This window comes from Myxine glutinosa, chromosome 4 (genome assembly GCF_964187855.1).
Source record: "Myxine glutinosa chromosome 4, kmMyxGlut1.1, whole genome shotgun sequence".
Classification (NCBI taxonomy): Eukaryota; Metazoa; Chordata; class Myxini; order Myxiniformes; family Myxinidae; genus Myxine; species Myxine glutinosa.
In genome coordinates, this window is record NC_136264.1 from 210,131,395 (window position 1) to 210,148,190 (window position 16,796).

Sequence of the window (16,796 nt, forward strand, 5' to 3'; positions counted from 1 at the left end):
AATTAGTATATCCATCTTTTGTTAGAAGAAACATTAATCTTGGAGTTAATTCAACATTTGGTTGAACAGAACTTAAGAACACCAATTTATCATTAAATATCAATAACTTTTCTTTCAAAAGATGGAACTGTGCTGGTTCTTCTGTTGGAATGAGATCTGCTCTGGTTTTTGAACCCACCGAATATTCATCGTTTTGAAGAGCTTCCACAACATAATTAGGGGGTTGATTTACCTCCTCAAGTTTCCGAAATAATCCTTCATCATCATATTCTAATTCTCCAAGTTCTTTCTCTGTCATTTGACTAAAATCTTTGAGCATTTGAAGTTTTTTCGGAGTAAATTCTACCGTGGGAACTGTAGGTGAAATCGTTTGTTGAGTTTTAAAAAGTGGTTAAAAAAATTTCTCTTGTTTTCTTTCAAAGGCTTCTTCACCAGTTAGTTTCTGTCTCCGTTTCTTCTTTATCTCTTCCTGTTGCTTTACAACTTTTGAAAGCAACTCTTGATGTTCTTTAAACTTTCTTGCTCTTTCTTCGGTATTCATCTTCTGTATTTATTTATTGAAAAATATCATTTAACGAATTGTAAAGGTCAATGGGAAAATTTTCCTTTTCTTCGTCATTATAGTAAATGTGTTGAAATAAAAGCTTTTCTTTAAATATTTCATCAAATTCTTTATTGGTATTAATACGAGTTGTTATTTCTTCTTCACTAATACTTGTATCTCTGCTTTTCATACGTTTGCGTTGAGTCTCCTCATCGATATCAAAACCGAATGATAAAATCTTAACTCCATCACCACACAAATGTTTAATAATTTGTCTCATTCCTTCAGGATTAGTTTCTAAAATCCCAAGACCATTAGATTTTACTTTATTTAACTCACTCTTACAATGTGAATATTTTGTAGAACCAAGAGAGACCTCCTCAAATATTTGACCTTCGTTCCTCAATCGCATATGTTCCTCCATTGAAATGTAGTAATAAATCTTTCCCTTCTACTTCTCCTGGTCGCTTTGCTCTGGTTGTAGTACCTACAAAACGAATCATAGGGTGTTTTTAAAAAAAACTTACAATCTTTTCATTTTTACTATTCAAGAGTTTAGATTTATGAAAGTTCTTTCCTGAAGCAGATTTACCCACAAGATTAATAATAGTTGTCATTTATGTGTGTAAAATATTAGTTAGTATCTCATCTTGTTTCACAACAATATATTTATATTTTCCAATCGTGTGTTTCATATAATTTTCAAATTCCTTTTTACTACATAACGTAGAGCAATTATCTCTCCAAAAATTATTTACATCTATTGAATTTAACTTAAATAAAATAAAAGTATTGGCATTGTTTCTTATTGAGCGTCGAGGGAGTTGAAAATATGACTGACTGAGATAAATACAATTACAAGAAGAATGTCTCCCTCTTGTATAGTAGCTATCCATTACTGTTTGGTTTCTCTCATTAACACAATCATCAAAGATAATGAGGTTCTTTTTTGATTTATCTAAATCTTGAGGTGAAGGTATATCATCCATATTATCACTGAGAATACAAGTTATGGGTTTTGATTTTGATTTCTGTGTATCACAAAATAGTTGTATTATATCCTCAATGTTGTAATCATTTAGTTTGTTTTGAAGTTTAAATAAACCGATAATGTCTTCCTTTTTAAGACCCGCATTAAAACCTTGTGATAGTAGTTGATACTCGTGTTGAAAACTTGACTTCGTAAAAATTATTAAATTATCATAATCTAAAAAGTTGGGGGTAAGGAGCATCTTTAAAAGCAAACAGGTTTTTCCACATCCGCTTGATCCGACTATTAGACATCTTAATGAATTTGGAGGATTTTTATGGTTGTTAAATTTTATCTTGTTTTCCCAAATGGGTAAAAAATCATTCATTTATATATTTGGAAAACAAGTCATCTAACTTTTTTTGAGCTATTGTAGAAACTCTATATTTTATCCTGAGTTCAGGTTTAATTTCAAAATAATTCATTATTTTATTTATATAGCATCTTGTATTAACATTTCCATTCAAATTATTTTGAATAATAAATATCATTAAACCCTTATACATTTCCTCAATACAAAGAGTCTCTTCCCTTGAAAGAAATGGTGTATTATCATCACAATACTTAACATTCATCTCTCTTATTAATCTTGTAAAGTAATTCATTTTTGGTTCTAATTTAAAAGAGTTATATATATTTTTATCTTTTTTATTATCATTAATTAGAAGATAATCACAGAATAAACAGTTTATATGAATCCTCATCATTAAGCCCCACTCTATCACAAGCCGGACAATTCTCTAATTTATCATATGGAGAGTCTGGAAATTCTAAATATCCTTCGATCATATTTATATAGTAAATTTTTACTTAAACTAAATGCAAGTTTATTAGCTAATAAATACAATGTTTCAAAACACAAAAGACAAATTTCAATCAATCTCTACTTCGGTACCAGCAGAAAAATATGTCAAAGATGTTAAATTGAACAAAGATAAATATGGAAATTTTTGGATTAAACCCATAATGGAGAATAACATGTGTCCTTTTATTAAATTTACGGGACAAGCTATGTTAATTAATAACTCTATTAAAGTAAATTTGACAAAAGTTTCTCCACTACTACTGGCAATTTACTCAAAGCTTGAAAAGATCATTGATAAAGAAGCTTTGAAAATGAATGATAAGACCATCAACGATTCTAGAGGAAACATTTGTATATTCTTTAATAGACCCAAAGATGTGGGTGAAATAAATAATATGAATATTAGTGGTGAACTATCATTCCGTACCCTGATTATTAGAGATTATTTGAAAATAACATTTAATGTAAAAAATATTGTGGTTATTAGTTCTAATGAAAGAAAATATATAGATATTGATGGAAGTTTAATGCTATGTAAATGAGTGATATTGACAGTCAATACTCTGAGAGTCTAGGATCTGAATATGATACTGAGAGTCTAGGATCTAAAGATAGTTATGATACTAAAGATAGTTATGATACTAATAGTTTGTGTTCAAATGATAGTTATGAGAGTAGTTTTATTGATGATGATAGTGAATCAATGAGTGATAGTGATAGTGATAGTGATAGTGATTTTAGTGATGATAATTCAGTATACACAAATGATAGTGTTCTCATTGAACTTAGATGATCGTGATGATGATGATTTTAGTGTTGAATTTTGTGATTAAAAAGCGCTTTACTTTTAGTATACCTGTAAAAGGTGTTTTACTTTAAGTATAGTTTCATATATAAAAAGCCTGTAAAAAGGCACTTTCTTCGAAGCACAGTTTCTTCTATAAGTGTTTTACTTTAAGCACAGTTTCATCTTTAAAAAAGCCTCTAAAAAAGGCACTTTGTTTTAAGTATAATGTTACTATATAAATATGATCAAAGCAACGTATTGCGACGTTTGTGAACAAGAATATAAACAATACAAAAGACACCTTAAAACTAACAAACACACATTTAATCTACTTCACCTACTAGCTCCTATTCAGAAGGAAACAAAACACTGTTCTGTCTGTCATAAAAATATCCTCAAGAAAGGCTTCGAAATACATCTTAAAACAAATCTACATTTATCAAATTTTATCACAACTAAAAACTCTGATGGCGCATTCAAAGGACATATTAAAATAAGAGTCTTTAACTTCAAACCTCCTGAACCAGAGTCTATAGTTGATGCTGTAGAAATAGTTAAACCTGCTGTTCAAATGTTGATTGAAAAAACACTAAAATAAATGAAACCACTTAAATTTTATATGGGAGTAAAATTAGAAATGACAAAGGACGAAGGAGTTATAGATACACCATACATGAGAACTGAGCCACACTTTATATCTTCATATCAAGATTTTAAAACATCAGGAGTCTATGATGAACTTATTAAACAAGAGCAAGATGTGGATAATTCAATCGTAGGAAGTGGATTCAATATAGGAAAAATTATTTACACAGACATTCATATTCTTAAATCAGATCCTCTAAAAGCTTCTTCTTACATTGATTTACCCAGTGTTATCAAAAATAGAAAAGCAGTTATCAATATCAAAAATAAAGACAATAAATGTTTTCTCTGGTCTATTCTAGCACACTTACATCCTCCACATTTTCATGATGAAAGAGTATCTCATTATAAAAAATATGAGAATACATTAAATACGAAAGATCTAAAGTTTCCGATGACTTTAAATGATATTCCTAAATTTGAAAAGATGAATAATTTATCAGTTAATGTTTATGGTCTAACAGAAACAAACAACATTCAGGTTTTAAAGCTTTCTGACAATTGTAAACAAACTCATATTAGTCTTCTATATTTTAATTCAGAGGAAAATTCACATTATACATACATCAAAGATATTGCTAAATTAATAAAACCACAAATATGTAAAATAACAAATAAAATATATATTTGTTTGCGTTGTCTTAACTTCTTCCATACACAAGAAAGATTAGATAAACATTCAAATTATTGTGGTGAACATAAATCAACGGTAATCAATATGCCTAAAAAAGGCTCAAAGATCTCATTCAAAGATGAAAAGAAAACAATAAAACATCCATTTGTTATATATGCTGATTTTGAAAGTATTCTAGAAAAAATTGATACTGCTTCTCCAGTCCAAAAGAATCATACACAAATAAATATCAAAAACATACTCCTTGTGGTTTTTGTTATCATATCAAATCATCCGTTCGTGGTGAATATAACAAGTTAGAGGAGTATAGAGGCTCAAATACCCCAGATGAGTTTGTGAAACGACTAGAAAAAGACTGTGTTCGATTAACCAAGATAATGAGAGAAACCAATAAACCAATGTCCTTGACGAGTGAGGAGAAAAGGGAATTTAGAAAAAACAATGTCTGTCATATTTGTGAGGAAAAAATTGGTAAAGGTTTAAAGGTTAGAGATCATTGTCATCTCACTGGTAAATATAGAGGTCCGGCTCATCAAAGTTGTAATATTAATTATAAACTCCCCTCTTTCATTCCTGTCTTTCTTCATAACAATGCTCATTATGATACACATCTATTTATTAATGAACTTTCAAAGACATCTGGTCACATTTCAGCAATTCCTAACACGGATCAGAAATACATTTCATTCACAAAAACAATCTATATAAAAACAGGATTTAACATAAAAAATAAAAAAAAACTTATGCTTTAACTAATATTAGATTTCTTGACACATTTAAATTCATGGCAAGTCCATTGGCTAACTTGGTTAAAAATCTAAAAGAGTTTCCATGTCTTTCAGAGTATTTTTCAGATAAAGATTTACTAACACAAAAGGGAATTTACCCCTATGACTATATGGACTCATTTGAGAGATTCAATGAAACACAACTTCCTTTAAAAGAAAACTTCTATAACAAATTAAACAACAGTCATATATCTGATAAAGATTATGTACACGCACAAAATGTTTGGGAAAAATATAACATCAAGAATCTTGGTGAGTATCACGATTTGTATCTCAAAACTGATGTGCTTTTATTGGCCGATGTATTTGAAGCCTTTAGATCTGTTTGTCGCACTGGATATGGATTGGATCCTGCTCACTACTACACAGCACCTGGATTGGCTTGGAGCGCGATGTTGAAAATGACAAAACAAGGTTTGGATTTGATAACCGATGTCGATATGCTTTTGATGATTGAAAAGGCAAAAAGAGGTGGAATTTCACAAGTCTGCTCGAGCAGATACGCAAAAGCAAATAACAAATATCTTCCAAATTATGATTCAACGAAAGAGAGTTCTTACTTGATGTACTATGACGCAAACAACTTGTATGGCTGGGCAATGTCTCAAGCTCTTCCTTATGGAAAACTTAGATGGGTAAAGGAAAAAGACTACAAAAAGGTTTTACAAGATGTATGTATCTCTACACAAAAATAATTGGATGATTCAAAGGTTGGTTATTATTTTGAGGTCGATTTAAAATATCCTGAAGAACTTCATGTCAAACATAAAGATCTTCCATTTGCTTGTGAGAAATAAAGTCCAAAGAAAGAATGGTTGAGTGATTATCAACGATCGTTTGATATAGGTGAATCAACAGAAAAATTACTTACTACATTATATAACAAGAAAAATTATGTTCTACACCAAAGAAATTTGCGACAATATTTATCAAAACGTCAAAGAGTAGAGAAGATCCACAGGGTTCTAAAGTTCAATCAAAGTCATTGGCTAAAGGAGTACATTGATTTTAATACACAAAGAAGAACAGAGTCAAAAACAGATTTTGAGAAAGACTTTTATAAATTGATGAATAATGCTGTATTTGGAAATCGATGGAGAACGTGAGGAAAAGACAAAACATCAGACGAGCAACATCTTGGGAACAAGCATCAAAATTAATTAATAGACCGAGTTTTACTCGAGCTGAGGTATTTACTGAGAACTTTTGTGCGATCCATTTGATTCAAGAGAGTATTGAAATGGACAAACCTATTTATATTGGAACATCAATTCTTGATTTATCAAAGTCATTAATGTATGATTACTTTTATAATAACTTGAGGAAGAAATATCAAAATGATGTTAATCTACTTTATATGGATACAGATTTTTTTTTTTTTTTTTTTTTTTTTTTTTTGTATACAAGATCGAGGCTCGTGAAAGAGCGAACATTAATCACACAGAAAGACAAACAGACACATAAAACAAATAACATCGGGAGCGGTAGACAAGATGGGGAGAGAGGGGGAAGGACACAAACACAACATTTGAGAGCAGGGACCGAGAGACATGGAGACATCGAGAGATCTGTGGGAGGGAGAGGGCTTTGGGGGGGAGGCATGTGAAGGGGGGGAGGCATGTGAAGGGGGGGAGGCAGGTGAAGGGGGGGGGGGGGTGGGAGAGGTATAAACATATGGACACTGCCAGGATTTCCAGGAAATAAGTTGGAATTTCAAACAAGGTGGATCTGGGGTGAATTAGTGGGGGTAGAAAAGATCAAGGTTATGGATGGGGGAAGATAAGAGATGGTGGTGAACAGCTGTTTTAAAGACCTGGAGGGAGGAGAGGGATTGAAGGGAGTGTGGGAGTTTGTTCCACAGGCGGGAGAAAAGAGGAATGAAAGAGTGAAGGTGAGCAGAGAGCCGAGATTTCGGCAGTTTAACCATCAGAGGGTTGCTGGCAGATCTTGTGCGACCTGTAGGAATATTTGGGGGACAGAGCACAGAGAGAGCTGGGGGAGCAAGGCCGGAGAGGAGTCGGTAGAAGACAGAAAGACCACCTACCTGCCTGCGGTGAGTGAGTGAAAGGCCCTCAGAGATAGCTTCATCGCGGGAGATTCCAATGATTTTGAAAGCTTTGGATTCAACAGCGTGAAGAGGATAGAGATAGTTTTATTTTGAAAATTAATACCAACGATGTTTATTCAGACATGAAAAGAGACATTAATATCTATGACACGAGTAATTATAGTCCAGAGAGTGAGTTGTTCTCTTCTAAAAATAAAAAGGTGATTGGAAAGTTCAAGGATGAATTAGGGGGAAATGTCATGAGTGAATTTGTGGGATTGAGGTCAAAGGCTTATGCTTATAAATACATTGTGAATAACGTTGAAAAGACTGTTAAGAAGTTAAAAGGTGTAAAGAAAAATGTTATTAAAGAAACAATAAACTTTAAGGATTATTATAACTGTTTAACAACAATAGTAAGGGAAACATATGAAAATCTGTTAACTAAATTGTTACCAAAAAATTTCTTCACCAATATGTTTGTAAAGGTGTGTAATAACATGTGTTAAAATGTTGAAGGTCAACTCCCGTGGGAAACCCAGAAAAAAAGCTGTTGAATTCGGGTACCGAAAAATTATTTTCGAGAATTTTTATTTTTTTTAATCGGCCCTTAAGTAACTTATGAGGGGTCAAATAAGGGTTTTTCATGATTCTGAGTTGATTGTTAACATTTATATTTCACCACAGACACTCCTTTGTGGAAAAATAATTTCTAAATATATCTCATTTTCTACTTTGCAGGACATGGAGTCTAGCAATATGGATGAAGACGTTACTCCACCTGTGCTCAATTGCTTCATCTGTGCACGCTCGGATACACCAGCTGAAAGGCTCATACAGGCAACTCCAAAGGGATACTCAACTTTATTGAAACAAGCAGAAACTGTCGAAAATGTTACTGTTGTGGAACGTATGAAGGAGGCTCAAAAGGAAGAAAAACTGAGGTACCACCAGAAGTGTAAAAATGATCTGTACAACAACTTTGTTGCAACCACCAAGAAGTCAGCTCAAGCATCAAAGGCAGAGAAAGAGTGATCAAAGTTGAAGAGAAGACGCACTACTTGTGAGTTCAGTTCATCAACTGGCTGCAGTTCTAGAAGATCACAGTCAGTTGACCTCCTGTATAAGGATGTATGCATTCTTTGCAACCAACCAGCCCAGCTCTACAAAAATAATCCAGCACAAGCTAGAAAGAAATACAGAGTGCCAGATAATTTGACTGCAGATACACTGAAGGCAAGCTTGCTGAAGACAGCACGGAGTCGCGGGGATGACTGGGGCACTGAAGTCACTGGACGCCTGGAAGGGATCAACGACTTGGTAGCAGAAGAAACACTGTACCATTTGCGATGCAAACTTATGTTTGCGAGAGGTGACAGTTTGTCCAAGACTGATGAGGAAGGAAAAAGGAAGAGAGGACAGAGGAGTATTGATGAGGAGCGAGAGGCAGTTTTTATTGAATTCTGCGAATGGTTAGACTCAGAATTAGAGCATGGGGTAATGAACATGGACCAAGTCCATGAAAAGCTGCAGGAGTTTGATCAGTCACCAGAGAAGAGCCTTTCTTATTCAAAGCATTGGCTAAAGATAAAACTTCTAGAGAAATACGAAGACACCTTGTATTTCACAACACAGGAAAGAAGGGCAGATGTACTCTGTCTCAAAGATGGCACCGACAATATTCTGCGAGAGCATCATGCTAATCTTGACCATGGAGATGAGAAGACTCAGATCATAAAGACGGCACTCAAGTTCATATCCAATGATATTGCCTTGATTGATTTAGGTCCAAAGTCATACCCCACCACACACAGTATGACTGACATCGATAGTCAGCTGACACTTGTTCCTGCAAGCCTTCAGATGTTCTTGAGACCGATTGTCAAGACAGACGAAAGAGTTGCCGTTTGGGGGCAGAATTTTATTAAGGCCTGTCGACCTCGGTCTGGAGTATTGCCACACCAAATGGGGCTTGCCATACAACTTGATCATAGATTTGGGTCAAAATGGATGCTCAACAAGTTCCACCGGCTGGGATACACTGAGTCTTACACGGAGACACAAAACTACAAATACTGCTTCCTTAATAGTAGGAGTGGAGATGATGTTCCAGATACTTCTGCCACTCTTGACACCATTGTGGAGGAAACCGATGAACAGATCAATGATGAGGTTGCGGTTGATGCTGCGCTTGAGGATCAATCAGTGATGACAGCCAAAGAGCCATCCAGTGAAAGTGAATTGTCAAGTAATGATCAGGTGGTCTTTATGGAGGTTGGGGAAACAAACAATGCAGTCACTCAGTTTGTTGGAGACAATATAGATTTAAACATTGTCTCTATTCACGGAAACACTCCCTTTCACTCAATGGGTTGGATCGAAGTCACCTCTCCGGCACCACCTTTGCCAGATCCACAGACAACAGCAGCTTTCCCCTGGGTGAAGTTGAAGGCACTCGACAAAGCTAAGATCCTGAGAGGAACTGAAGTAAAGATTATTCCATTTACGAACAGGAAACAGATAGGAACGAACGCGATCATGTTTCTCCCCCTCGCTGAGCTTTCCTCCTCCCTGGCTCATGATCAGCCACTCCTCACTCCAGGTGACACACTCTGGGCAGCGGGGTGGGTGATCAAAGCCAACGATCCTGAGTTCCCACACTCCAACTGGAATGGCTGGATGAAGAGAATCCATGCTAATGATGCAAAGCAGAGCACACAGATCGACCCCAGTGACTATGGATGGACAATAGGTGTGCATGGGTATGAGCCAGTTCCAACACTGGACCCCACGGCTCCTGAGGAGCTATTGCAGTTCACGAGCTGTAATTGTCATGGAGATTGCAGCAACCGGCGATTCAGCTGCAAGAAGAATGGGGTCACGTGCATCTCGGCCTGTGGAGTCTGTAATGGCATTACATGCAGAAACCGCAGTCATGATGTTGTTGAGTCTGAAGAAGACATAGACAATGACTGTTGAAACTTCTGACATTGTGAATGAGAAATAACTCTTGAGTATTATATATGTATGTGAAATAAAAGCTACTTTGTGTGTAAATGTAAAAGTGAAAATATAAATGTTAACAATCAACTCAGAATCATGAAAAACCCTTATTTGACCCCTCATAAGTTACTTAAGGGCCGATTTAAAAAAATAAAAATTCTCGAAAATAATTTTTCGGTACCCGAATTCAACAGCTTTTTTTCTGGGTTTCCCACGGGAGTTGAACTTCAACATTTTAACACATGTTATTACACACCTTTACAAACATATTGGTGAAGAAATTTTTTGGTAACAATTTAGTTAACAGATTTGTGAAATATCTCATAAAATGCCCTTACTACAAAGAAAGAAGAGTTTAGAAAGATTAATGGAATAAGAAGTTATAAACATCAAATATATACAGAAGAGATAAATAAGAAAGCATTGGGGGCTGTTGATGATAAGAGGTTTATTTTAGAAAATGGAATTGATAGTCTCCCTTATGGTTATAAGTGTTAAAATATATATAAGTGTTAAGTTAAAAAGGGGGTTAGGTATTTTAACGGGCTACCGCCACCTTTTTTTACTATTATATAAATGATAGAACCAAGTATCAACCAGACTAAAGAGTGGAGGTGTAATCAACCTTGGTATATAAATGGAAAACATAATGATTGTGAAAAATATCAAATAAGACTTATTGAAAAGGCAACTGGTAAAAAAGTTCACAAAACAAATAAGAGAATTAATTTAAATACTGGTGAGTTGGGTAAAAAAGATGGAAATATTTTTGAGTGGACAGAAAACTTTGATGGTTGTCAGGAAAATATATACTTTAATTTTAAAATGGTGTGTGGCACAGGAGGCGCTCAAACAAGAACATTGAGGGAGGTTTATCATTTTATCGGAGCTCAGTTAAAATATCTTGATAAAGAACCAAATGCAAACATATACTTTCTTAATGTATTAGATGGTGAAGAGAGTTGTAGGAGAATTAAATTATTTCCTACGCATAAACAAATATTTGTAGGATCGTTGTTTGAGTGGTCTACTAAACAACAATGATCATTGATATTAAGAGTGAAAGGTTGAAAGGTCCACAAGGCCAAGGGGGTGTTAAGGGGAAATGAAGAAAAGTGATGGTGAGAGGGAGCAAATATTCGTAGGATCATTGTTTGAGTGGTCTAATGAACAACATTAAGGATAAGAGTTGGTTATCCTTTGCTATAGCTATTATGTCAAAAGGCCAAAAGGTTTGTAAAGATCAGGGTGGCAGAAATAGATGTGTTTAGGGAAATGAGGGTGAGAGGAAAATTAACATGTAAATGAATGGAGATTTGGGGTGTCCCAGGAACAACATTATTACACTACTTGCGTGAATCGTGAGATATCCGAGTTTTAAAATGCCAATAGCAAACGATTTCTCTCGTGCCGGCCAGCATCTGGTGATGACTATCATCATCATCGTGACTTCATCGGAGGAAGCTGATGTGACTGCGCAATAGTAAACAATGGCAGACACCGACTCCGATAGTTGCGTAAGTCTGGATATCAGCGATATTTCTGAGCAATCTGATGCGGAAAATGAAGAGAAAGTTAATAATCTTGGGGAATCACACTCGATTCTCCCATACATATTCGAACCATACCGTCCAGAGAGTGAAGAAGACAAATCGTCAGACACAGACACAATGGCGATCGATTTTGATCTCGGGCGCCTCCAAAATACTGAATGGTATTCATTTTTATGTCTCCTTTTTAATTGAAAAAGTTTCTTTTTCTGGTCAATGGAATACATAACTAATATTTAATTAATGTTCGGCGCCGTGAGGCAATAAATGGATAGAAACACAGAAACGAAATACGACTTTATTGACTTAGTGCAGCACTGCAGGTGTATCAGTTGTAGTGTTCATGTACAGGCTTTCGTAAGAACAGACATACATATGCAAATACTTATTGTTTCTGGACAGGTGCAGTTGTGGTAATTGTGAGGCCATGCCACAGGTGAATGAGTGCAAGTGCTGCAGGGAGATACCTAAAGTTAGAGAGGAAATGGAAAACGCTGGAGTACTTTCATGCATTTATCAACCACCCTGGTTTCGCACCATGCTGTTTGGACACATATGTGCTGCGAACAGCTAACTACGCCTACATTGACCATCATGGAAAGCAGGTGCCTGGCTCTGATCACATGTAGAAGTTGTAGCAGCAGGTTGTGCTACTTTGAGAAGTCATGAAACTTCCTGTGAATAAATAAATAATATGTATCACAAACCACAATTTCACCTGCTGGAGACGATGGGGGAGGGGGGAAAGGGGGAGGGTAGGGGGAGGGGAAGAGAGGGGGTAGGGGTGAGAGGGGGGAAGGGGACAGGGGGGAAGGGGAGAGGGGGGAAGGGGAGGGGACAGGGGGGGGGAAAGAGGGGGGCAGGAGACGAAGAGGGTTCATATATATATGTGGTGGGTGAATGTGGCGTTCATCACGTTTCTGGGTTAAGTGTGATGCCGAGCAGGAAGAAGAAGAAGCTGTACTACCAACTTCGTACACTTCCGGAATTGTTTGATTTATTTGTGTTCAAATGTCTGGTGATTGTTTTGTATTTATTTATGCGAATGTGTACTTGTATATAACTGTCATTAATTTTAAAAGGCTTCGGCACTATCGAGCGATTTTTTTTTTAACTCCAAAAAAACGAACTTATCTTTTTTCATGATTTTTTTTTTTGGCCGAAAACACGCCCAGGCAATCACTGATGAACCTCTGAAAGGTTTGAGAAGATCCGTTCAGCCATCTCTGAGAAAAATGGCGACACAGAGACAGAGACACACACACACACACACACACACACACACACACACACACACAGACCAACGTCTCTCTTATATAGTAGATAATATAAATAAAAGATTACATTGTTATGTATAATCTATTGTATAATCTATTGTTAGGAATGTTCAATGACGTGTTAACATCGCCGAGGTCTTGCCTGATGTAGCAGCCCAGACGACCAAAGAGGAACGGATAGTTGGACCACATCTCGTAAAGTTCGAGCGGCATTCCGAGCACGAGGAGCATCAGGTCGGACACAGCCAGGCTGAACAGGTAGAAGTTGATGGGATGATTAAGGCTCCGTTTGCGCGCGATGACCGTGCACGTGAGCACGTTACCGCCTGTGCCCAGGGTGAAGATCAGGGTGTAGATGATGCAAATAGGGGTGAAAAACTCGCTCGTCCTGTCCCCGAATTTCCAAGCCAGGTATTCCTGGAGCGACTCGTCTGGGATCCAACGTGCGGAGACGTTCGCTAGCGGCGACGTGTCGTTCATTGCTCGCGGATGTCCCGGCTCTATTCAAGATCTCCGCGTCGTCTTGATGTCTCTGTCTCTGTGTGTCTTTACCTCCCACTCGGTTTTCTTTTCTGTCACTCGCTTTCATTCTCACTCATCCCCATTTGCAATCCGAGCCGCTTGCGCCCCTGTGTGCATTCTCATGATGAGGAGGGAGGAGGCTGAATGAAGAAGTTGGAGTGAATGTGAATACACCCCACCTGATTTATAAGGATTGTCGTGTGTCCGGCACCACGTGCGGGGGACTCGTGGACATCGCGAACTTCAACCACTGGCTAATTGTGTAATGCGACGTCTCGTTCTTTATGGAGCACAGGTGGACAATATCACGCCAGGCTCCTGTAGTGTCGTTCTTTAAAAGCATTCTTCCTTTGTTATAGGTAGTAGCCATGGTGATGTGGGTATTGTTATTAGAGGTACTGTGTTTGCAGACCTGTGCTTTGCTTATCTAAAATGGCCCAGCCTTACACATAATAGAGTTGACAGCCAGCCAGGTTATCTATAGATGGCACCATAGACATATGGCAGCGCGGACGCGACAGTCTTCACCGTCTCAGTTGGCCGAGCAATGTAGCAAACCGGGATCGCTGAACACCGCTGCGCCTCCGACATCAGAATAATTGCTGTGATCGAATCCCTTAAATCCAGACGTGTCCTTACATTGCAAGGAAATAGAACAATGAAGACGTGGACGCGGTGTGTGGAGACCGCGGAGCCCGGAGAGTAATGCCCTTCTTGAATATCAACACATAACAAGTAAGCCTACGATACACGCACACATGAAAAAAAATCATGAAAAAAGTACATTGCGGTGGCATTAGTCTTCAATTTCTGCCTCTTTGTGCAGGTTCAAAACCATTCTGAGCAATCGTGTTCCTGGACCCCCATCCACAATGAGTGACCATGACAAGACGTCGCATGTTGATTCTGCAATGAATTTCAACCTGACTTTTACTTTTATTGCAGCCTAAGTTGTGCGTAGAAAGTGTTCTGATTTTATAAGACACTGATTACAAAGGTAACTAGACCCGAACAGGCTGAACACTTTACGTTTTGTATCCACTGATAGGCCGGATCTGGATTCGGACCTGAACCCAAATCGAATCGGCTTCTTCTTGTCACAGAACCAACTCATCCACTAAGTTTTGTCATAACTCATCCACAACTTTTTAAAATATCATGTTATCATCATGATATCATCAAATATCAAAATGTCATGATATCAAATATGATATTAAATATGATATTGAAGCGCGGTGCTACACGCGCTACTTGCTTACCAAGAAGGAAGCGGACAACGCGATAAATCAAAAGTCTTTATTGAAAGAGCCCTACTGTAGCACTGGAGTGCTCGGGGCTGCGCGCCCGGTGGATATCCCGAGGCCACGCCTACTCCTCGGGCGTGGCCGACGCCCACGTGGTGCGCGGATTGATGCCATCACGCCAGTGAGCTTTCGTGTCCGCCACACGCACCCCCCAGAATTCCCTCGCACCTGGAGGGTCAGTTTGCGGGGCAAACGGATGACCCGGCCGAAGCGCCCTCCGGCAAATGGCGGCGTCCGGGGTGCAGGGATGCCCGCTGGAATGCCTCCGGCTGCACCCGGGATGGGTGCAGGACCAGGGGGCGGCGTGCCGGCGGGGCTGGGCGGTGCCGGGGGTCCGCCCGCAGGAGGGCGGCCCCGACGTGGGGGCCGAGCCACCGGCGGTGGGTGGTCCACGTCGAGGTGGGCCGGCTTGAGGCGGTCCACGGAGACATGGTCAGGAGTACCGCCGATGTCCAAGGTGAAATGTTTCACCCCGGTCTACAGCACGCGGAAAGGCCCGTCGTACGGGGGCTGCAGTGGTGTCCGGTGGACGTCATGCCGGACGAAGACGTACTCCGCGGTGCGAAGCTCCGGGGCGACGTGCGTAGGTGGGTGCCCGTGGTGCGCCGTCGGCACCGGGGCGAACCTCTGGGCGGTCTCCTGCAGTGCGGAGCGCTCCTGCACCGCGGACCATGGTGCCGTGGGGTCGGGGAGGAACTCGCCCGGCACCCGCAGCGGTTGTCCGAAGACCAACTCCGCCGCGGATGCGCGCAGGTCGTCCTTGGGCGCCGTCCGGAGGCCCAGCAGGACCCAGAGGAGCCTGTCGACCCAGCCGCCGTCGCGGAGGGTGGCCCGGAGCGCGGCCTTCAACAAGCGGTGGAAGCGCTCGCACAGGCCGTTGGCCTGGGGGTGGTAGGCCATGGTTCGGTGCAGCTGGACCCCGAGCCCCCGTGCGACCGCCCCCCAGAGCTCCGAGGTGAACTGGGGGCACGGTCAGATGAGATGTCCAAGAGGGCGCCGAACCGGGCGAGCCAGGTGGCGATGAACGCCTGCGCGACGTCCGCCGCCGTCGTCGCCGCCAAAGGCACGGCCTCCGGCCACTGGGTGGTGCGGTCCACCATTGTGAGGACATGGGTGAAACCCCGCGAGGGGGGCAGAGGTCCCACCAGGTCCACGTGAACGTGGTCGATCCTACGTTCCGGCACCGTAAACGGGGCCAATGGGGCCTGGGTGTGTCGGTGCAGCTTCGCGAGCTGGCACGCGAGGCACATCCTGTCCAGCCGCGGACGGCCTTCCGGAGGCCATGCCAGACAAACTTGTCGGTGACCAACCTCTGGGAGGCCCTCGTGCCCGGGTGGGACAGGCTGTGGATGGCGTCAAAAACCTGGCGCTGCCAGCCCGCGGGCACGATGGGGCGAGGCCGCCCGAGGGAGACGTCGCACAAGAGGGCTGTGCCCGCGCTGTTGAACGGCACCTCGGTGACGCGGAGGCCCGTGACGGCGGTCCGCAAGGCCTGGACGCCGGGGTCGGCGGCCTGGTCCGCCGCCATCCGGGCATAGTTGATGCCGAGGTGGACTGCGTGGGTGATGGACCGGGAAAGCCAATCCACCACCGGGTTGTCCTTCCCCGCGACGTGCCGGATGTCCATCGTATATTCGGACACGGCCGAGAGGTGACGCTGCTGCCGGGCCGACCACGGCTCGGTGACCTTGCCCATCGCGAAGACCAGTGGCTTGTGGTCGACAAAGGCCGTGAACGCACGGCCCTAGAGCAGATGGCGGAAGTGCCTGACCGCCAGGTGAAGCCCGAGCAACTCGCGGTCGAAGGTACTATAACGGCGTTCGGGTGGGCGAAGCTGCCGGCTGAAGAACGCCAGCGGTT

General features: G+C 40.5%; 1 protein-coding gene across 1 annotated transcript in view; it reads right to left on the reverse strand.

The window, feature by feature from the left end:
- Nucleotides 1-13,590, reverse strand: part of LOC137426024 (neuromedin-U receptor 2-like) — a 65,019-nt gene extending 51,429 nt beyond the window's left edge. The window contains exon 1 of the mRNA XM_068114746.2: nucleotides 13,253-13,590. Coding sequence (XP_067970847.1) covers nucleotides 13,253-13,590 — 338 coding nt within the window. The remainder of the gene's footprint in view (nucleotides 1-13,252) is intronic.
- Between the last annotated feature and the right edge of the window lie 3,206 nt (nucleotides 13,591-16,796).